Genomic DNA, 22,872 nt, shown 5'->3' with positions numbered 1-22,872 from the left:
ACAAACAGCCCAACTGAGGGAGGGAGACTTTCACTTTAAATGAACTCTGTAAAATTATATGGATACAGATATTCCAACTACTAAAATTACTGGGATCTAATTACTAAAGTGATATATTTTTAGTCAGGGACTAAAAGTGACTAGATATTTGCTTATTTTTACCTAATAAAAGATTATTACTTCTGCCTGAAATGTTGAGCCAAAGGGCAGAAACAGAAACAAGCTCAACAGAAAGGGTTTAAACAGGTAAAGAGGGAAAAATAGATGGTTTTGGGTCACAATCTGCAGATCAGGCTCCCTCAGCATGATAATTACTTGTGCTTTCTTCATATTTATTCCTTATCAAGGTGAAGCATTTAGTGGGTCAATAACAACAAAGATGCATGGGCAGAGAACAAAGGACCAAGAGTAATAATACCAGTACTTAAAGATGAAACTTTGGAGACCACAGATGAAATATGCATTCTAAGAGAAGTCATTCAATGCGAGCAAGGGGCGCACAACTTACTATGCAAGATCCTTTATGTCAAGATCAGAGAAAGAAGTCTGCACAGACCATGAGCTTAGCAGTGACACAGTGACAGTGCACGAGGCATTACCTGTCGGGGCCGTGGTGTCGGCCTTCCTGCTCTCCCGGCCCCCCTTCTGGGCCCACACGTGGACCGTGTACTCCACGCCCGGCCTCAGGTCCGTCAGGGTGGTGCTGTTCTGCTCCTTCCCCACCGGCACCTCCCTGGTGTCTCCATCAGCAGAGGAGTAGCGCACCAGGTACCTGTCGATGACGGCCTGCACGGGGTCCCAGGAGATGGTGGCTGTGCTCTCTGTCACCTCCCTGGTCACCAGGTTTTGGGGGCTGTCAATGTCTTTAAGAAAACATTAGAAATGACTCAGCTTTGAATCCATGGGAGAAATACTCACCACCCCATCACCATGATTTTCCTGTACTTGAGCCCTCTTAGCACAAGGCAGTGGGCCTCCCATCCAGAGTCCCTTGTACGATTCCAGGGAGAAATCGACCCCTGGTCCTCAGTTTCAGAGGACGGCCCATTATGTACTTTCTTGGCTTTCAGGTCCCTAAAATGCAGGAGGAATGATGGCTTCTTAGAATCATCATGGCACATCAAGACAATCAATTAAACATCTGCCAGGATGGTCAGGGACCTAATTTATCATTTCTTCAAGGGCCACTTCACCGGCAATCATTCTGAAAGAGTTCTCACAGCGTTGCAATGACTGGGTCCTAGCAACATCTTTGCTGAGTCTGCTAAAAACACGGCTACTGGCCAGCTCCACCTCTGCCTGAGAGTGGGAGGAGTGGTTTCATCACCATCAGGGAGGAGCAGCCCACCGAGTTCACCACCAGAACTCATTATTATTATTTTTTATCTTTAAGACTTTCTTTGCAAAAATCTCTCATGTCAGGCCACATCTTTGGGTACCCTGTACCCTCAAATTCACATGCTCAAAATACAATTCCAGTTGAGCATCTACTCTTGTTACCTGTCGGGGTCATGGTGTTGGCCTTCCTGCTCTCCCGGTCCCCCTTCTGGGCCCACACGTGGACCGTGTACTCCACGCCCGGCCTCAGGCCCGTCAGGGTGGTGCTGCTCTGCTCCTTCCCCACCGGCACCTCCCTGGTGTCTCCATCAGCAGAGGAGTAGCGCACCAGGTACCTGTCGATGACAGCCTGCACTGGGTCCCAGGAGACGGTGGCCGTGCTCTCTGTCACCTGGTTGGTCACCAGGTTTTGGGGGCTGTCAATGTCTTTAAGAGAGGTGAAAGAATGTATCATTTATCAACTCTAGTTCCTGAAAGGCCGACTGCATACACAGCCAAATGATGACCTCAACAAATTTCACAGTCTGTTATATGTCAATGATTAGGATAACTTAAGGGTTTAATTAAGCAAGTGGTCTGTAACTCCAAGACTGAGCTAACAGCATTTAATGAGCAGTAGTGTTTTCAGACAAAGTCAACATAAAGTCTCAATGCTAACAATTTTCCCCTCAAGTTGCCTTTGGATAAAAAGAATCGGTCTTCATATACAAATGTCTCCTTTACCCTGAATTTATATAATATACTCTTTCAGTTCCTGACTCATACCTGAAAGCAATTATAGTTCAATATATGTCTGCATGAGCTCTAATGTTTTCTTTGGGAAGAAAAATAACCCAGAAGGAGGAGCTGTCAGTTCTTTCCATATAAAACATTATGTCTGTAGACAGAGAATCAGGAGACTTTCAAGTTGATGGTATTTGATGTCTGGATTATTTGCAGAGTATGTCTGGGTTCCTATGCAGATAAAATGGGCTTGAATCTAAGCTCCACCACTTCCTGGATGCTAACTTTGGATGGAGTATATAATTTAAGTCTCAGTCTCATCATCTCTAGGAAGAAAGAAATATCTGTACCTACCTCAGAGGTTATATAGTGAATAACAAATGAGATATGGCATAGTACATGCTTAAATATAAGCTCTTTATTATTGCAAATGCCACTTGATGTCTGAAATACCACTTTCTCCTCAAAATGTAAACCCTTAGAAAGTCAAAAAATCTAAAAAAATGGATGCAAGGTTAGCATGCATTTATTATCCTGTTTCAAAAACCACCTGCTCAAAAGGCTGAGCTATCCATGGTAGCAACTGCTCTTCACACCACAACTTGCCAAGTATGGCCGGGCCAGCTCAGTGGAAATCATAGCCAAGGGAGATAACTTGCCTTAAGGAAAACAGAGTTCAGAATGCACTCCTGACATATAGGAATTAACAGTTTAGCTCCTGGGGTACTGAGCTGGCTTTGATGCTCTAGCCTCATCCTTCAGTTCCCCACCACCCTCCTGTCCACCATGAACACCTCTTAAGATCACATTATTAAGAAAGCTGCACTTGAGAAGGACCTGAACAGACACTTCTCCAAAGAAGAAATTCAGACAGCCAACAGGCATAGAAAAGATGCTCCACATCACTAATCATCAGGGAAATGCAAATTAAAACCACAATGAGATAACACCTCACACTAGTTAGGATAGCCAACATCCAAAAGACAAGCAACAACAAATGCTGGCAAGGTTGTGGAGAAAGGGGAATCCTCCTACACTGCTGGTGGGAATGTAAATTAGTTCAACCATTGTGGAAAGTAGTATGGAGGTTCCTCAAAAAACTAAAAATAGAAATACCATTTGACCCAGGAATTCCTCTCCTAGGAACTTACCTGAAGAAAACAAGATCACAGATTCAAAAAGACAGATGCACCCCTATGTTTATCACAGCACTATTTACAATAGCCAAGATATGGAAGCAACCTAAGTGTCCATGAGTAGATGAATGGATAAAGAAAAGGTGGTACATATACACAATGGAATATTATTCAGCCATAAGAAGAAAACAAATCTTACCATTTGCAACAACATGGATGGAGCTAGAGGGTACTATGTCTAGTGAAATAAGCCAGGCAGAGAAAGACAAGTACCAAATGATTTCCTTCATTTATGGAGTATAATAACAAAGCAAAACTGAAGGAACAAAACAGTAGCAGACTCACAGACTCCAAGAAGGAACTAGTGATTACCAAAGGGGAGGGGCAGGGGAAGGTGGGAGGGGAGGGAGGGAGAAGGGGATTAAGGAGCATTATGATTGGCACAGGGTCATGCAGAAGGCAGTATAGCATGAAGAAGACAAGGATTGACTCTATAGTATCTTACTATGCTGATGGATACTGATTGCAATGGGGTATGTGGGGGGTACTTGATAATATGGGTGAAGGTGGTATAACCACAATGTTGCTCATGTGAAACCTTCATAAGATTGTATATCAATGATAACCTTAATAAAAAAATAATTAACAAAAAGAAAGTTGCACTTGAGATAATGACAGGAAAACAAGCTGTCATAGTCCCACACCTTAGGCCTTATATGCTGCTCCCACTGCTAACACCACCCAGCCTTCTAGGCTCCATGCAGCTGTCCCCTCCTCCTACAGCCTTCCATCACCCTGCTCCCATCCCAGTCTTGCAAGGTACCCTTTATTCATGTTACTATAGTTCCAGGGACATCTGTTTGCTCTAGAACATAACTCATTGCATTTTATCATTTTTATCTTTCCTCTCTACCTGCAGGATTGTGAATACCATATGAGCACACATTAATGTCTTTTATCTTTGTACTCCAGAGCCTAGCTCCACAACTGAACACCCCTGGGAACACCACACCTCAGTGGCTCCCAGTAAGCTGGGGTGCTTACACCCCCCACCTGACAGAGGGGAAAGTTCTTTTCTATTCCAATTCCCACTGTCTTAAAAAACTGACCCACACGTTCTTTCCTTTCACAACATTTAAAATCCTGGTAAATGGAAAGCATATGTAATATAAACCAGGAGTTGGCAATCTACAGCCCACGGGACAAATCTGACTCATTGCCTATTAGTAATTAATAAAATTTTACTGGAACACAGTCATACCGTTCATTTACATATTGTTTATGGCTGTTTTCTATTTTCAGTGGTAGAGGCTGCATAGTTCCAGAGAAATTTCGTGGCCCTCAAAGCCAAAAATATTTACTATCTGTCCCTTTACAGAAAGTTTGTTGAACCTGACTCTAAACAAATCTAGATTTCACCATCATTACCATCACCTTCTTCTCCTTCCCCTGGAGGAGGCAAAGCCCACCCAGACCCAGGAGTCCATGCACCATGAAATGCTTCAAGGGTCAAATTCCAATTAATATTTGCTATGGACTGAATGCCTGTATCTCCCCAAAATTCATATGTTGAAGCTCTAACCCTTTGGGAGGTGATTAGGTTTAGATGAGGTCATACAGATGGGCCACCCCATGGCGGCATTAGTGCCTTCAGAAGGAGAAAGTGGATCTTCCTCTCTGTACTATGCATGGGCACAGGAAGAAGGCAGCCATCTCTAAGCTGAGAGGAAGGCTCTCACCAGGAACTGAATCGGCCAGTGCCCAGATCAAAGGACCTTCCAGCCTCTAGAACTTTGAGAAATGATTTCTATTGTTTAAGCCACCCAGTCTATAGTATTTTGTTATAGCAGCCCAAGCTGACTAAGATCCACTCCAAGAAATAATCACTATGACTTACACACACTCATTACATGTCAGGGACTTACATGATTTAACTCGCACAACTTTATGAGGTAGATGTAACCTATACCCCATTCGACAGACAAGAATCTAAGAAAAAGAGGTGAAGTAATTTTCCCAGAGCCAATCAGCTAGCAAATGGTAGAGCTGGGGTTAAAACTTGGACAGTCAAGCTTCTGAAACCACATTCCTAACTAATTATCTGCTTCTCTGAGCGTCTCTCCACTAAGTGACTGTCCAGAAGAGAGCCCAGTCAATAAGCGAATCCTTTCCTGTGATTTCCTGTCAAGTGTTTAGAACCTCAAGTGGACTCCAGGATTAGGTTTCTCTGAATTAGGGGCAGTGCCAGAGGAGGGTGTAAGTCGAAAGGATGTCTGGGATATGCCAAGAAATGTCTGGGAATGTGCAGTCTCGGGACACCTGCAGGCCCAAGCTAAGCAGACAACTGGGTGAAGTACAGGGACCCTTACAGTGTCTGAAAGTTTAACGGCAGAATTGGTCCATTTGGCGAATGTTGACTCAGGGTGTAAACCATTTCCATGGTCTGAAAGAGAGTTAAAGATTATAAGCAAAATGCCTGTACAGTCACGGCGAACCGAGATAAGCATTCAAATTCACTGTCAGCCAAATGTTTTGAGTTTGAACAGCCAAAAAAACGAAAATCAGAAAGTGTTACTCTATTGTGAGAGTTACATAAGGAATTCTGACTCAAATAAGTATGACCTTCTGTATCAAACTAAAAGACTGGTCTCTTTTACTGGAGGCTATAAAGGAAAAATCTCATAATTATGAATTTTGAAATTGCTTTTGCAATCCCCTCCCATACCTCTGTGAACAAAAAGAGCTGATGCCAGGTAGGCTTCAGCCTCAATTCAAAATAGACCTTCTCCCATATGGAAAGCTGCTTATGCTCCGTTCTTCCATTACCTGTGAGTGCCTCCGTGTCAGCCTTCTCACTCTCCTGGTTGCCCCTCTCAGCCCACACATGGACTTTGTATGCTTCTCCCGGCTTCAGGCCGGTCAGGACGGTGCTTCTCTGCTCCCCAGGGACTGCCGTGTCCTTGGCCTCCCCATCAGCCGAGGTGTAGCGCACCACGTACTTATCTATGACAGCCTGGACTGGGTGCCAGGAGACCACCGCTGTGTCTTCTGTCACATGATCAGTGACCACATTGGTTGGACTATCAATTTCTTCATAAAAATAAGAGAAAGAAAAATCAGAGAAGACCTTGGCTGGTCAAGATCACAAATGCTTCAAGATCTAGTTCGGGTGACCTAGTTTCATAGTCTACACAGTGCAGGAGGATCTATTCATCATCTGGCATATGCTTGAACCCTAAGCAGAGAAAGGGCTTCTTGATGGATAAAACAATCCTTTCCATTTTCAGACTACTGAACACATTAGAGAAAACTCCTCCCCACCATAGAGAAGAAGGCAGCTTAACAGGACCAAAACCTCACTCTCTGCCAAAAAGGGATCACAGACGGTTTTTCCATGGAACAAAGCCTTCGAGTAGCTCAACTACTGGCCAAATCATGGATGAAGCACAGTCCTGCGCCAGCCCCAGCTTCCTTCTCAGGTTGCAACTTCCTTCCTGCTGGACACTGGCAGCCCTGATGGGACCTTTATCAGAGCCGTTACAGGTCAGAGAGATTTAAGACAAGACTTTAAGGCTTGGAGGTGGGACTCACCTTTGAGTGTGTGTGTAGTTAGAACAAAGGTGAGGTCTACTTCAAAGAGATCTAATTTACAAAGCTGGGTGTACAGAAGAGGCTTAGTAAGAGCTGCAGGCACATCAGGAATGTGTATTCCACTTTACAACCAGATTCACTGAGAGTTGGATAAGGTTTGGCTCTCCAACAGCACATGTCCACACTCCTGCTCGTGGCCACAGGCATTAGGAACAGATTTCTCCATTCACAATGCCACTTATGAGTCATCTAGTTGACACAGTAGAAAATGGCATAGCCAGGGTCTAAATCTATAGGAATGTGGGCTGGGGACAGAGATGGGGGACAGAGACTATGCCACTGGTTTGGAGATGAGTTCATGGAAGAGATGCCCTCAGACTACAGCAGCTATGCATTTTATGAGCTTGCTTTCTCAGCCCTCCTTTACTGCTTTTCATTATGATAATAAAATTATTCAAAAGGCACAGAGAATATCCCTGAGGTTATGGTCTGGCTTCAAACAAACCCAGGTTCCAATGCCATTCACTGGTTCACTTTGAATCCCCTAAATTTTATAGGCTTTAATTTTCTCACCTGTAAAATGGGAATAATAATGCTTACAATGCTCCTATAAGGACCAAAGATAATGTCTGTGAAGCTCCACCATACCTAGAAGATGGTAAGTACTCAAATGACAGAAATCATTATTTTCCAGTCACCAGGTATATGTGGGTGGCTGTACATGAGAGCGGAGCTCTTGAATGCTGAAACATCTTGAAACGTGAAGGAGTTTGGGAAGGAAAGTTTCAGGGGCTGGGCCATTTCATACAGAGCATTATGTTTGAAAGTAGTAACAAATGAAAACGATAATAGGAGCAGCAAAACCACCATTTCATAGCAGAGTGTGAGGGGAGAAGTTCTGAGAAAAATGTCAGCACATGAATAGGAGAGGCTGAGAGCTCTGCTGTGCGTGGGAGCTTGGGAAGTTAAAACAAAGCAAGCCTTCCTTTGTTCTGTACTCACCATGGAGAGGCATGACTCATGGGAGTTATTAAAAGTCTCATAATCATAATAAAAAAAACTCATAATCCAAAAAGAGAGAGTGAAGGCACTTGAAACTCATTTAGTCCAACCTTCTATCTTACAGGTGGAGAAGCTGAGGACTAAGGATCAGCATCATCTCGTAGTTAGTGGCCCACCCTTCCTGTCACTGGATGTGAGGTGGCCGTGAGGGTGTCTGATGGAGAAGTCCAGGGATAGTTCCCCCTGAAAACACTGGCCTGGCTGGTGCTTCTGCTCCGAAGCTGACTTGCTTCTAAAATCTTGCTTTTCTGGAAGGTGCTTCAGGGCACTTTGAGTGTGTTAACAGACAGAGTGAGGACTTTCAATCAACCCTTTCCCTTTTGTGGAATTAGTTCCACTGAGTGACTTCTTAAATGGAAAATACCTGAACTGTGTCATTTCCTCCCTGTACATGCTTATGCTGTTTTTATATTCCAGTGTCTTTTTCCATCTCATGGAATGCAAAACATTTGGAGAAAAGAGAAATTTCTTTTTCCCCTCTTAAATTAATTAGCAGTCTAGCCAGGTTTGAGAGTGCTTCCTGACCTTAGAATTTTTGTCTTTTTTTAAAAATGTTGGCATAACACGTGACACAAATTTATTTGCAATCCAATAAAATATCCCATCCTGCTTTTAGAATATAATTGACAATAAAAACACATCCTGAGTGCTCACTTTCTAGTTGGGATAATATACTTGAAAGGTTAACTAGCAATTCAAGGGCATATGTGATTAAATGCTCTGGGAGCTCAGGACAGATGGCTACCATTTAATGTGGTCCTAGACAGCCCCACAGTGGGGTCGAGCCCACAGGGATGAGTGGCATCGTTGCAGTGAGCCCCTGAGGGGCAGAACGAGGACCTATCATCTTTGGAAGAGAGGACGTGTCCAGGGCCCAGTGGTACTCTGCAATTAATATGAGTCAAACTAATTGATAGCTTGAGTTCACTGATTTCCAACTAATGAATGAATAGCTGGAGGTAACAGTGGAGGGTTTTCTATGTTGTGACAACAATATGAACAAATCCAGGATATAGAGGTAAGCCATCTGTATTTAAAAACAAAACAAAAAACAAACAAACAAAAATCCAGCCGCAGGAAAGCTTCCTGTTGGCAAATATGGAAAATGACAATGACCCAGGCTGGACAGGCCCAGGAGGCCAAGATGAAAGGGGTCCTGCATTATCCAAGGGGAATGAGGAGTCACAGACATTGTTTTAGTTAGGGAGTAAACAGCAGGAAAATTAACCAGAAATAGCGGCAAGAAGGTAAAAGTAGAAGCCACTTTAGCTTTGTGTCCACCCAAGTGGATGGACCTCCTAGGATCCAATCCCACCTCTGCATTTCCTGGCTGGGCCATCCTGAGCTTTCCTTCTCTAAGTTTCAGTTTTCTTTCATGTGATTTAGAAATAATAATAGGACCTACCACATGGGATTAAGGTCATAAGGTCACAAATGAGACAATTCAGGAGAAGTGTTAGTAGGGAGCCTGGTGCCTAGTAAGATCCCAATTAATTCACAGCTAAAGAGAACGCCCTTGAGAGCAAGGAAGGGCTTGCCATTTCCCATCTCACTAAAATGTTTTACTAGTCCACTATTCAGGCACGCTGCACAGTCTATATTGTGTGGCTCATAAATTAAATTATATCTTGCCCTTTACAACTGCCCAACCAAAACTCATTCACACTCCAGATATGCAATTCATGAGGCAGCCAAAGTACCGAATTCAGTTCCTGCACCATCCCACCCTTGTTCTCAGCCATTGCCAAGACTGGCTTGAAAAGAACTAAAAAACTTTTCAAGGGAGTCTCAAAATTCAAAGACCCTTCCTTTGCTGGCTCCGCCCAGTGGCATTATGTTCTAGATCACTGGTCCTTGACAGAGGCAGGGTTAGTGCAGGAGGTTCACAAATCAATATGGGCTCAGGCATTGCCTGAAAATTAAAAATTATGTAGGATATCCTGCACGTCTTACAATGATTTCAAATTCTTTTCTGATTAATAAATTACAAATTTATTGGCAAATGTTACTGGTTTATAACATTGTCATTATATATTTCTCAACCCACAGATGTTAAAAATACCACTGCTGCCATGTTGAGGGTCTTTAATATTTTTTGGCATTTCTAAAGCAGACTGCCTGAGTGTGGCTATCAGGAAAAAACACAGGAATGACAAGTAAAAAAATTATAGATCATCTGTCTTAGGTAATATGGAGCTCTGTGCTTAGGCCCCAGATAATAAATGCCTTAAAAATAATCCAGTGATTAAAGGTATTAAAATAAGCACAGCAGTGTCAGAAATGGCCTTTCCCCTGGACCCCAAAATCCTGGAGGAGATCTTCATTGGTAAAAAAAATTGAAAGAGGAGAGGTGTGCTTTCCCTTTCCTGCCCTGCAAAACAAATGTCAGTACACAGAGACAGACTTTTGCTGCACACAAATCCCAGTTTTTAGCCAGAGCCAAGAAAAATATCAGAATGTGAACATGAGACGTGTTCACAGTGCCTCCAGGGAGCTCTCACCTGTCCTGCCATTCAGGAGGACCGGCTTGCCCTCCAGTTCTCCTCTCATGGGAACAATTGTGATCTTATACTCCGTCCCGGGCTTCAGACCTGGAAATAAACCCAACCAGCCAGCGCTGGGCGTGAGTACAGGCTCCAGACCCCTACTCCCAGCTCAGCTCCTCCCCAGGATTCCTCTGGTCGGGGGGATAGGAGGGGCTCCACTTCTCACCTAAAGAGTAAAAATCCACTTAAGGCAGAGAAGCAGCTACAGGCCCAGCTAGCACTTATCTCCCCATTTATGGTCCAGATGTTTTTGGCTCCCAACCAACCATCTTCTTCCCTCAGAAGTTTCTGTCCTTCTCATTGTAATAATTAGCCTAATTTTTTTCCTCTTCCTTTTTTTCTTTTTCATTTCTTCTTCTTTTTTTATTTCTCTGTAACAGCAACTTGAACAATTGTTCTTCATGGCACAAATACTCAGCTGCAGTGGCAAAATGCAGCAAGTAGCAGCCTGTGTGAGGCACACACAATATTTTCCACTCTACAAACACTGGGAACCCCAAGAGGTCCTCTCGAAACGGAACTTAGGGAGTGGATGGAAGAACAAGGCTCCAGAGGAGGACTTACCATGGGGTTAGTATGCCTTGGGGCCCCTGTACCTGCAAGGGGCACTTCCAAGGCCCTATGTGGGATTGAGTATTCATGACTGTGTTATTTTTCTTAAAGAGGGCCCTGAAAATTGTATGTGCTTCAAGAGTTGCAAAACGTGATCCAGTCCTGCATGGCCCCATTTCTTTAGCAGCCATCTGATTCCCAGGCCTCAGCTGGACAAGGACCTCTGTCCCACAGAGGCCTCCTACCAAAACTCCTTCCACGCGTAGTGCTGAACAAACCAAACCAATCTCTCTCCTTCACACACACACACACACACACACTCACTCACTCACTCACTCACTCACTCACTCACTCACTCACTCACTCACACACACACGGTTCTTCCTAAAGGAGTGTCTGTGGGCCATGATATCCACTGTGATGTACACAGGGTTTTCAAGAGGACACTGGCCCTGGAACGTGCCAGCCAGCTGCCCTGAGATTCCTGAGTCAGCTCTAGGGAACTGCAGCAGGTCTGCAGGCTCCAGAGTGGGCTCACGTCTGGGAGGTTCTGTGGCCAGGGCTCAGGTGATTCCTAAGGCCCCAGTACCTTCTGTGCACTTGAGTGGAGGACATGGCAGTCCCCTCTGTACACAGTGTCCCACCTCAGCACCCACAGCACACATTACGCATCCCCAGCCTTGGGTCTTACCCCTGATGTCGTAACGGCTCTTGGGGTCCCTGCTCTTGGGCACGGCAACCTCTGCCACCTCCTGCCCTGTCATGGGGCCATACTGCAGCTTGTAGTAGTCCACCTCGGCTGCAGGATTCTCCCACTCCACATCAAGCGAGCTGGAAGTCTCTTCGGCCACCCACGCGGAGCCCACCACAGCGAGCCCTAGGGCAGGGGACAGGGAGGGCAGGAGAGAGCAGCGAAGAGCTGCAACTGGCAGGCCTGGAACAGGCTGGAGGCTACCAGTCAGCTCCCTTCCTTGGCCCATTGCGGGCAGGCTTCAGCCCCAGGACACAGCCCTTCACAAGTGTCTAAGAACTACCTAGGTAGCAAAAAAGCTGTTGGCTTTCACGTTATCCATGGAGGACAGACTCTGTCCCGGGCAAGTCCCCTCCACCCAGTCCCATCCCATCAGATGCTGTGTAGCCCTCGCTGTCCGCACTGCTTTGGCCAAGCCCTGAGCCTCTCCTCAGGCCAGCCACCCAGGCCCCTTGGACCAGGGCTCACACTGCTCTCAACTTACCCTCACCTTTTAGCTGCCTTAACCTCAAAGACTCAACCCCAGCATGAGAAACTCAGGCTCTTCCAGGAAAAGTTGCAAAATGCATCTCAGATTCCTATATTAGCACACTGATAATACAACCAGCCCCTTCCTCGGTCTCCCAAATTCTCCTGAGGATCAAACCTAGGGGAAACTCTAAAGTAGGTACATTTTAACTTGGTCCTTCAGAGTATCCTTCCTGCCCTTTCTACCAAATTGGAGCACCGCCACCAGGTACCCGATGTCCTCAGCTGCCCAACCTGTCTGTCCTCAGAAGGACGAGGGTGATTGTACACATCTATTCTAGTAAAGTATTAATGGCTAAATGTTACCCCTCTGCTCAGAAGAAAAATGAGATTATAATGATTAATACAAAGGATATGTATATAATGATTAAACCAAAGGAATGGGTTGCTGATGTGGGTCTAAGGGAAGAACTTTTCGGTTGTGGTTGGGGAGGGGACTGGGGGTCCTTGGGAGCACTTTGAGTTCCAATGGCCATGTCCCTGGCAGACGCTGCCTGGTCTGAAGTTTGGAACAGGCAAGATAAGTCCCCAGACTCTCAGCCTTGCCCCCTTTCTGTCACACCCCCACCTGCACCGTCTTGGCGGTGTTCCCACCCAGGTGGGCTGAGCGAGCACTTGTCAAGCATGTTGTGCATCAGGCAAGAAGTGACCTTGGTGATCTCAAGATCCCTTGGCTCTGGAAGTTTCTCGTTCACTCTGCTCTGGACAAGAAACCTCCCAGAACCTTTTCTCTGAAGCATTTCTTCCCATCCACTGGCTTCAACCTGCCCGTCTCCAGGGTCTTCCTTCAAAGATGGGAATTCCTTGAGGGAACAGGTCAAGAGTGAGTAACTACAGCGACTCAATGATTACAGATCTAGAAGGGTCCAACATGGCTAGCAAATGAAAAAGCAAGGACTTAATGAAAACATTCAAGATTATTATGGGGATAAGTTTCTTTCAGACTGAGGCTCTCCTAGGGAGCAAATAAGGATGGATTTAACTTAGATCACACAGAATGATGAGCTTCACAATTTCAGGGTTTTGCAAGTCCCTGGAGCAAGAAGCCAAGAGGGGCTGCCTTCAAAACCGATGTCTCCCCTCTTCATCAGGAGGCTTTGGACACTGACCTGTATGAAGGTGGAGGCAACCACAGACAAAAAGAGGAGAAAGAGCAAAGCAGCCCAGAAGCTGGAAGCTGGCCGGGCTCTCTCAGTAGGCTTCAGATGTTCTCCCATCCAACACAAACAATTTCACAGAACACCGATAAGCCACTCTCGAGTCACAATGGAACAAGACAAAACACACCATATCTGAACACAGACAAAAAAACTGGACATGGTCCACACCACAAAGATGACTAAACATGCTCCCCTCATATGAGTGATGGCTGCTTCTGTACCAGCGACACTGTGGCCTCCCCCTAGTCTGGCCTCTTTCTAGATAAGATTCACTAAGATACCAATCATAGAATTACCCCCACTTCCTGACAGCATACATTCCCAAGCAAATCCCTGCTACCTTAAATCTTCTCCCAAATCACCTAACACAAGCCCCAACTTGATACCGGCCCTTGTAACACTCTGTTATCCAGACCCCCATAGCCCCCATGGTGTGCGTTTTCCCACGCTCTGATGGTCAATAAACCCAACCTGTTCAGCTCCAGGGGTCTTAGCTGGAGGGCATTGGCAAAGGCAATCACAAATTGTTCTTCCAGGATGACAAGGCCCTCATGACCCTTTCCAACACTGAACCACCTCTGTCCCCACCACCAAGTAGGATAGGAAGCCTGATATTTCTGCAAAGACAGCTGTGCCAAAGGCCCTGCCATCCAAGTCTCCCTGGCTCTTTCCCCAGGAGTGTAGGGTAGGGTAGAGGCAGCTCATTTGTATTAGCACCTAGAACAGTGCCTGACACATAGTAGATGTTCAACAAAGTAAGTTGAATGAAAGAATGAATCAGAAAACTAGGTTTCTCCAAGCCTTTGAGATCGAAGCTGCCTTGAGAACTTTCATGAGGAGATAAGAATTTCTAAAGAGTAAATAGTGATGCTTGTCCTTCCAAACATTTTGGTAGCATTTGATGATGCCCTGGAGATCTGTCTGTCCCTCCAGATCCATACTCTATCATGCTTTGTATGGCAGGAGAGAGAGTTCAGGCTACTGATCTCGTCTACTCCCTCTGGACAAGGACGTGGTGGGCTGCCTGCATCCCTCTACATCAAGAGTCCCTTCAGGCAGCTCTCTCCTACAGCTCTTTCTGGGTCCCAGGACCAATTCTCATTCACTGCCCTTCGGGCTGGAGTGGATCTCCACTGATGCTCATCCAGAAATCTTTCAACATCTAAACCCCACCCACATCTTATAAACAAGCTCTTCATTAAACTTTCCTAATTACCCTGTTTGTTCCCCCTCTTTCCTGATGGGATAAATCTGACACAGGTTGCTTCAGCAGATCCTCTCCCAACCCAACCTAAACTGCTGAAGGGCCTCAGATGCTCAATGAGGGCCTGGGGATGCAGGTGTACTCCTCAGCTCTTGTGCAGGGGTGCAGGGCAATCAGACTTACTACTGTCAGGGAAGGAGAAGACCCCCAAACCCTAATCCAGTAGGTTCTATCACTGGTGAGGAGGACCCTCTAATCAAGCAGCGGAGAGAAGGGATAAAGTACTGAGATTTTTCTCCAGAACCTAGGATTGCCACAGCTGTGTTTTTCAAACCCCAAATCAGGGCAATGACCTGACCATAAGAAGGGCAATTGTGGGGACAGTGGAAAAAAAACATTTAAAATGGGGTCTCTGCAGGGACACCTGGAGCATTTGGCTGCTTCCTCACCCGTGGTGGCAAGTAGATGCTGTGGGCTGCTGGAAACATCTTTATGCACATTGCGCAATGAGACTATGTACTTGGTTCCAGGCAGCAAACCCAGGATCTCGTAGACGTGCTGCTCCTTGGGCACCTGGATCTGCTTCACAGAGAGCTCCTTCCCCAGGGGGTAGTAGCTGAGGACGTAGTGATCCACCTCACTGGACGGCTCCCAGCTCACCAGCAGGGAGTCCTCCGTGCTCCTGAGCAGCTGCAGGCCCTGGGGGGCAACCACTGCACACAGAAGAGGAACAGGTTGGGAGAGGGTAAGGAAAGAGGGCTGGGAATCCACAGCCAATGTGTATTCACTGAGCACCTCTGTATACTTATCACCCTGATGGTGGGCATGAAGGATACCCCCAGACGTTACTGGATGGGAGTTAATACTGATCCCCTCCCTCCTAAACACACACACACACACATACACACACACACACACACTCACTCACACTCACACTCACACACACACACTCCTCAAACCAGCGTCAGCATCACGCGGGTACTTGTTAGATGTGCAAATTCTCGGGCCCCAGCCCAGACCTGTTGAGTCAGAAACTCGGGTGGCCCCGGCCATCTGTGCTGTAACAAGCCCTCCAGGGCTTCTGAGGCAGGCTAAAGGCCCAGACCCCTGCCTAGGGCAGAGTGGGACCGATGGTAAATGGGGCCGAGCCAGGCGGGCGGCGCGCGTCGGCTCTCACCCTGCGCGCAATCGAGGCCCACGAAGCCCTCCTCGCAGTAGCACTCGCCCGTGTCGCAGAAGCCGTGGCCGCTGCAGTCGCCGGGACAGCGGCGTTCGCTGCAGTCGTCTGCCGTGAAGTCGTCGTGGCACCGGCAGACGCCGCGCACGCACTCGCCGTGACCGCTGCAGTTCTCCGGGCAGGCGCGGTGCGCGCAGTCGGGCCCCAGGTAGGGCTCGTCGCACCGGCAGCTGCCGTCCTCGCAGCGCCCGTGACCGCTGCAGGCACCGGGGCAGGCGGGCCGCTCGCACTCGGCGCCCTCCCAGCCCTGCTCGCAGCGGCAGCTGCAGTTCTCCGGGGAGAAGGTGCCGTGGCCGCTGCAGGAGCGGCTCAGACCTGCGGGAAAGGAAGACAGGGGCTGGGGCTGGGGGGCTTGTGAGGGGGACCCCGGAGGAGCAGGCTGGAGACTCCTGGGCTCTTTTCCTGGAGAGTGGGATCCCTGACAGAGGCAGAAAATCTGCCCTTTCCAACCAGGCCAGATGGTGACCTGGGAAATCTACAAATGGTTCCTCCTTTTCTGCCTGAAATGCGACGCGAAATACCGTTCCTTTTCCCTTCCTGTACCAAGAGCTCCTGTGAATTCTCCTGGTTCTCTCCGCTCCTCATGGTGGTAATTATTTAGTGCCTTTCTATGAAGGAGCCTTAAATGCTCAAGCCCGGAAGTCAGCAGGCCAGCTTAGCCTACGGGGTGCCTTGGGGCTGCTGGGGCAGGCAGGTGAGACCCAGGCTGGGCAGGAGCTTGTCCTATCTGGGCTGGAGGGGCTGGACCTAGCAAGGCTGGGTCCTGGGGAAATGAGCCCAAATTGAAGCCTCAGAAAGCGGGCCTGTAGATGCTACAAACTAGCCTAGCCTCATTATCGGGATGAACGGTGAGAGGGGTTGGTCCGGCTCTGCTCTTGAACCCGGGATACCAAGAGGCAGTAGGAGAGCAGGTCATCAGCCCTGTTCCTTCACCAGCCCCTGCTCCTGCTTCTCAGAAGACCCCCTTTCCTTCCTAAAAGCTTTTGACATGGAGGCTCCTCAGGGTAATTCCATGCTGTTTCACTCATGGCAGCGTCCCCCCGTGCCTGGTTCTGTGTCTGGCATAAGGAGGTGCTCTCAACGGGAGCAATAAAAATGCATGCCAAAGTACCACTCATTATTATCTGGATCGACCTGGGCAGGTTTATGTTTTAAGAAAAAGTGGTGACGAGGGGCTCACTATAAAATCAAATTGTAGTGCTTTATTACTAATAAAAGCATTAACAATTTGCTGGATGTCTACTATGGGCCAGGAATCTTAGGTACATCACTTAGAGTACTCAGGAACTAAACTAGTTTAGAGAATTATCCTCACTGGACAGTTGAGGGAACTAAAGAATTTGCCCAAAGTCACAGCGAAAAAGTGGCAGATGGGATTTACCCCCAGTCCTGTGTAGCTGCAAGGCTGTCAATCTCTACCCAATTGCTTTCCCTTACAGCTGAGACTGAGTCCATAGGTAAAACAGCGCCAGGAAGCCTGTTTATCTGGAAGCAGTAGCCAGGAGTCCAGACTCACTTGAAGAGTTGCTGGACTCCCCCCACCCCCCTGCTCAGGCTTGTACATGTACCCAGAGCTAGGGCGAATGACGAGACCCAGGGAAAGCCAGATGGACAGGAGGCAATGTACCGGACTCAGAAAGCTCATGAGGTTGGTGGACCACCTGGCACATAGAAAGGGCTCATTAAATGTTCACTGAATGAGTAACAGGTGGCAAGCTCACCGGCAGCCCCTTGGCAGCAGTGCTGGAGGTTACACTGCTCCTTCACCTTGGCCATCTCTTCCTCCAGCTTCTGCACCCGGGCCAGGAGGTCTTGAATGCTGCCTGCCAGCTCGCACTCCTTCTGCGGCGTCTGCAGGCGAATGTTGTGTCTGAAGATGATGTTCTGTTCCTCTGCCTCCTGGGGGACTGGGAGCCAGGCCCCATTGTCACTGAGGGGTGGAGGGTCTGCCTCCACCTGGACCAGGGCCGACTTAGGCACATCAATCTTGTAGGTATGGCTGACGGTGACCTGCTGCTCTTTGTCGCTGCAGCCATGAGGCTCGAGAGTGGCCGGGGCTGAGGCCACCAAAAGCACAGAGCCAAACAGGAGCCCCAACAAGGAGCAGAGCTTCCCCTGGAAACCCATCCTTGGCGAGATGGGGAGCAGACCCTCCTGGAGGCCTCTATCCTGAAAAAATGCAAAGAAGGCATGGAGATTGACTAATGGAAATTGGCCTTTTTAATGTATTCACAGGGTCCACAGGAAGCTGTGAAACCAACAGGAAGATGTCATCCTGTGTCTCCTGAGGATCTGAACTAAATTATTTTTGTCCCCTCCTCACCCACTGCACATTCCTCCCTCCTATCTTTGCTTACACTGTTCACATGAGCTAGGTGCCTTCTCTTCACTCCTAATCCTATACTCACCTGCACCTGAAACAGGGAGAAGAACTTGGATTGAGGTGCTGGGCTTCGATGGCCCCATCCTATCTGTACATCAACTCTAATACTATCCTCCCCAACAGATAGCTGCATGTAGGGCACATACTATATGCCAGGCACGACTCTACCTGTTCTGTGTTTATTACCTCATTCAGTCCTCACCACAACCATTCATGGAATATACTATTATCACCCCTTTTTACAGATAGTGATATCAAAGTGCATTACTACCAAAGTGACCTGCCTATAGGCACACAGCCGGAGAGGCAGAATTTCCGCCCAGGCAGTGTGGCTCCAGAGCCCATGTTTGTCACCCCTATGTCGTGCTGCTTTGCACATGAAGAAACCAAGCCCAAGGGACTGAGCACGTTGTCCTGATTACCACGGCCAGGAAGGACAAAGTCTGTACTCAGACCCCAGGCTAGCATCCTGCTCAGCACCTCTGCCTGAGAGCCAGCCGAAGATCAGACTTTCTAATAAAACAACCTTCTCTGTGAAGTTGTTTTTTCTTATCTCATGCTCTCCTACTTCATCCTAGCTGGAAACTACTCACCTTCCTTCTGCTAAGCATGTATTAGTCCCTCTGTGGGTCTCTTGATGGTTGACCTGTGTCATAGTTACTTTTGAATATCAAGCATATGTTACTCAGTTTGTCTTCCCACAAGCAGTAAGCCTCTTAAGGACAAGACCCAAGGCTGATCATCTCAGGGTCCTCCCAAGGCTGGAAGCCAGAGTCACACATGCTGTGGGATTCAGTCACCCTAAATCCATTGGTGCTCAGGTGACCTGCTTAGTCAGTCAGGCCAGGCCACCAGGGCCAGAGCAGGCTGTTGGGTTTGGCCTCCGTGCCCCCCAGCAGGGTGGGCCTTCAGCTCCAATAGTGTGCAAAGCACCTCTCCACAGCCCATTTCCCTGAGCCCCAGCCCCCACCTGGGAGGGCACATCCTTGGTCATTAACAGGCTGAGGCAGGGCCGACGGTAAGATGCCTCGTGTACCACTCCCACGTGCTCACAGGCACTCGGTCACCGGAAAGCCTCTGTCAGGGTCACAGCCACTCCCATGTAGGAACCAAGCTGCTTGGGTGCCTCTTTCCAACAGGCTTCTGGGACCAACGCAAGACTCAGAATCATTTGTACCAGAGACGAGGAAGTCAGGAAGCCCAGTCCCTTCCTGGTGGCTATGTCCCGCTCAGGCCCAGGGTCTGGCAGCTGCGACCTCCGAAAGGGCGAATCAGACAGGTCTAGGGGCCTGGTCTTGCAAAGGCTACTTATCCGGAGCTTTAGTCTCATCCGCATGTGGGAATGAAAATACGTACCGTGCTGCAATGTAGGAGCAAAGCACTTAGCCCCAAGCACAGAGTAAGGGCTCCATGGCTGTTTTGAGGTTATTTTGTTTTCAATCAGATACTGAGTATGACTTCCTTTTCTTTCTCCTTTTTTATTGTGAAGGGTGATTTCTCTACTGAAAAGGGCATACAACATCATTCGTATAGTTGTACTGAGTTGTCATAAAGGTAATGGCCCTGAAATCACCACCCAGGTTAGAGCTAGAATCCTGCTGGCACCCCAGGAGGCCGCTGCGGGCTTTCGCCTGATGCTGCCTCTTCTCCAACTCTGTAGTTAGATTCCAGCTCTAGTCAGAATGCAGTAAAAAAAATTGACCTGGATGGATAACTCAGTTGGTCAGAAAAGGAAGAAACCCTCCTCGTCATTAAACCAAATTCTAATACTATGTAAAATCTTTAACTTGGAATACATGTATTTAGTATCAGGAAGCAGAGGAAATAGAGGATGAAGGGCTCTGGAAGAATTATTATTAAAAACAACAGTAAGGATATTAGAATATTTTAAATGTTACTTGTCAAGTTGCTGCTGTGTGCCAGGGATGGCCAGGTGCAGTAACTGTCATACCTGCTATGAAGATTGGTGCTACTCTCCTTTCCTGGGTGAGGGACCTGCTGTGGAAGATAAAGTCACTTACCAGAGGTTGTCCAACTAGTGAAGTGGCACCATCAGGATTCAAACCTAGGCCCATCTGATTGCAAGCCTGTGCTCGCTCTGCATAGACAGGACATTCTGATACAATAACAGACGAGGTCGGTATGGTTCTGTCCCCTGCAATTTCCTCCTGTATATTGTACTCAAGGAATGTACTACCACTGCAAACTAAACAAAACAGCACCAAAGGAAGTTCTTCATGTAACCCCTTCCCCCACTCAATCCTTCTTGGCTCTTCCTATTATTCAAAGCACATGCTATTGGTGATGACGATGATAGCTCACCTTTTCTGAGCACTTACTACATCCCAGGAACTGGACTCAACACCACCTTGTAGTAATGGGATGGTCAGTGGGATATTTCTTATTGCAGTGGGATTTGGTCAGTGGGTAGTAAACACCCACATGTTTTAAAGAGACATGTTTTAGAGGAGGTTTTCTGGGGGTGCAGAGCTGGGTGAATAGTGGGTAGACGATGAAGTGCCTTCTCCTTGCTGGGAGGAATTCAGGGATAGAAAATTTACCTAGAACAGCCTGTATGGCAGAGAATGGAAGGAAGTCATGGTGGGAGAGGCCTGCACCGCAGGCTTTGGGGAGACCAGCTTATGTAAGTCTTGCCATAAGTCAAACTGATGCCATAGAAATAAGGCCGAAGGGGACCAGAGCTGGCAGCCCTGCAGCTCAGCAGGAACGCATCCCCCCCGTGGGCAAAGTCAGGTGGTGGTGCCCGGTGGGTAGAATGCAGACTGTCTGCTGAGCCCATGAAAGGTTCCCACAGGAGGGGGTGGTGCAGCCAGCCCTGGAAGCAGCTGCCATACAAGGGCTCCTGATGACCAGACAGAACTATGACAGCCCCAAGTCAATACAAATACCTTTTCCCTTCTCTTCTGACCCCCTTCTCTGCCTCAGTCGGCAACCTGGGAAGCCAGAAGCAGCCACGCTAGTTGGGGGCAGTTAAGGAAGGAAAGTACCCTGCCTTTCCCAAAAGGGCTCTCTTCCAATACCAAAAGCAGAAAAGCTCTGGAATCAGTTTGCGACTATCTGAGGATGGAGGTGAGGATTGCCAGGAGAGGGAGCTGGAAGGCAGGTGTGGGATGAAAATAATGGTATTTCACAATTGCTGTCTTCAAAAGTTCAGCCCAGTGATAAAACGGTCACACCCATGTTCTCCGCTTCCTCCCCAAGATGGGGACTGAGGCTCAGAGGCATCAAGCAACATACCCTTGATTATGCAGCCAGAGTGCAAGGTGCAGATTCAAACCCGGGCACCATGTCCACTGGACCCTTTACCTGTGCGCCCCACTACAGCCCTCCCCAACAACCGCACACACTGATGTCAAAAGCACCTTCTTTGTACTGGACAGCATGCAAGTTTCCACTGTCCAGAATCCCCTTCCTGAGCAGCAATAGAGCTAAAAAGGCAGACCTAGACTTCTCTGCCCACTCCTGCCATCCAGCCACCCATCCTCACCCTGTAGCTCACTCTTCTCCAAGACAGAAATGGATAAAGATGATTTTCTGAAAAAGTTCTAAACAATAGCAGAAAAGCCATAAACTGCAGCAAGGCAGCCCAAAGCCCAGTCTCGTGGTGTTTGTGTTTTAAAGCCTGGCATATGAAAAGTCCCAGAAGGCCTCGTATGAGCCCTCAGTGTCGCCTGCCCTGCTGCTTTGCCTGTAATAAGATGTCCTCATGAATTACAACCTCTGGGCTTCCACATGTTGAGCTCAGATTTTCCTGTGCAGGGTGGTTGCTAGAAAGACAATGGGAAGGCGGGGGAATCCTCATCCTGGGACTTCTGTCTAGTGTAATGAGCAAGAGGAGAAGCCTTTGGCTGTCTCTCCAACACGTGGCAGGAGAGATTCCTGCCTTGTGTAACAGCGTTAAGGGTGGGATGACTTCATCTCTTTCAGTATACCCAGCCGACCGCAGATCGCTCCACCAGGGTGCGGAGGGAGCGGATAGGGCAGTAAATGTTACCAAGAAAAATGCAGGATAATAAGTTTCCAAATGCAGATGATTATTCTACTAAAGATAGTTTCTCACGGAAAGTAGGGGAAATGCTGTAGGAATGTATGAAGCAAAAGGGGGGTCATGCAAAGAGCATGCATGTGGGAAACCAGGCGTCCCCAAGAATCCTTCTCATTGATGTGGATCACGTCTTTAATTCTGCCTGTGGGAGGGGTGTGGGTGATGTGGGGAGGTCGGGGGCAGAGGCACATTTAGACTCAGGACAAATGCTGCCTGATGTGTTTCTTTTTTTTTTTTTTTTGAGAAAGGCTCTTTGAGGTGTGTGTGGCTGAGCACAGCTAGATAGATGATCCCCCAGTTCTGCCTGGGAGACATGCTGATGTTGAGGGCCCTGCATGTGTAGTCCACCTCTTCTCTCCTGGTGGCCCCCCCTACTCTACCCCTGTGGCTTTGGTTTCTAGCCAAACACTGCCAGCTCCCAAATCTGTTTGTGCATTCCCATCCCAGACATCCCTGTAAGCTCAAGGATGGCAGTGGCCATGACTGTATTGATCCCTTTTGTAAACCCAGCCTTTCAACACAGTCCTAACCAAAGTAACATTTTATGTTTTAAATAATAACAGCGTGTGTGTATGTATTAGCTGATGGGTACTGT

The 22,872-nt window shown here is 47.7% G+C and overlaps 1 protein-coding gene across 3 annotated transcripts in view; it reads right to left on the bottom strand.

Annotated features, from left to right (window-relative positions):
* TNN (tenascin N) overlaps positions 1–22,872 on the bottom strand; it is an 83,260-nt gene that overhangs the window by 28,635 nt on the left and 31,753 nt on the right. For 2 of the 3 annotated variants that reach the window (XM_073216779.1, XM_073216780.1), the window contains 8 exons: positions 17,550–17,997; positions 15,769–16,143; positions 15,041–15,304; positions 11,640–11,825; positions 10,352–10,441; positions 6,024–6,287; positions 1,501–1,764; positions 600–863 (listed from right to left, as the gene is read on the bottom strand). In XM_073216779.1, coding sequence (XP_073072880.1) covers positions 600–863; positions 1,501–1,764; positions 6,024–6,287; positions 10,352–10,441; positions 11,640–11,825; positions 15,041–15,304; positions 15,769–16,143; positions 17,550–17,997 — 2,155 coding nt within the window. The remainder of the gene's footprint in view (positions 1–599; positions 864–1,500; positions 1,765–6,023; positions 6,288–10,351; positions 10,442–11,639; positions 11,826–15,040; positions 15,305–15,768; positions 16,144–17,549; positions 17,998–22,872) is intronic. The other variant, XM_073216781.1, reaches the window with a different exon arrangement.

Source organism: Manis javanica, chromosome 11, assembly GCF_040802235.1.
Source record: "Manis javanica isolate MJ-LG chromosome 11, MJ_LKY, whole genome shotgun sequence".
In the NCBI taxonomy this organism is placed as follows: Eukaryota; Metazoa; Chordata; class Mammalia; order Pholidota; family Manidae; genus Manis; species Manis javanica.
This window is presented reverse-complemented; position numbering and strand designations above follow the sequence as displayed.